The sequence below is a fragment of the Myotis davidii genome, unplaced genomic scaffold (genome assembly GCF_000327345.1).
Source record: "Myotis davidii unplaced genomic scaffold, ASM32734v1 scaffold17, whole genome shotgun sequence".
In the NCBI taxonomy this organism is placed as follows: Eukaryota; Metazoa; Chordata; class Mammalia; order Chiroptera; family Vespertilionidae; genus Myotis; species Myotis davidii.
In genome coordinates, this window is record NW_006288624.1 from 1896971 (window position 1) to 1897266 (window position 296).

The 296-nt window shown below is 41.2% G+C and overlaps 1 protein-coding gene across 10 annotated transcripts in view; it reads right to left on the reverse strand.

The window, feature by feature from the left end:
* The window catches only part of PCNX1 (pecanex homolog 1 (Drosophila)), a 125095-nt gene that overhangs the window by 117194 nt on the left and 7605 nt on the right, over positions 1 to 296 (reverse strand). For all 10 annotated transcript variants that reach the window (XM_015562023.1, XM_015562020.1, XM_015562025.1 and 7 more), the window contains exon 2: positions 94 to 199. In XM_015562023.1, the coding sequence (XP_015417509.1) occupies positions 94 to 199 (106 nt within the window). The remainder of the gene's footprint in view (positions 1 to 93; positions 200 to 296) is intronic.

The window sequence follows — 296 nt, forward strand, 5'->3', positions numbered from 1 at the left end:
CAAGATAAACACCAAATGACTATTACAGACAGGAGAACTGAGACCACCATCAGGAATAGGAAAAAAGCCAAATAAAATCACACAGGTTTCTACCTGGTTGTTTGGATCTAGGCCAGCATAAGAATTTCTTGAACTGCAACCAACTGGTGGTGTGGCCTCTCGAATGAACTCGGACATTTCAATGCCTCCACCAGGATCACTGTGGGAAAGAATGAGAAAAAGAGAGAAACTGACATTATTCCGCCACCAATGGCTTTTTATTATTTTTTCTATAGAACTAAGAGGTTGCCCTAACC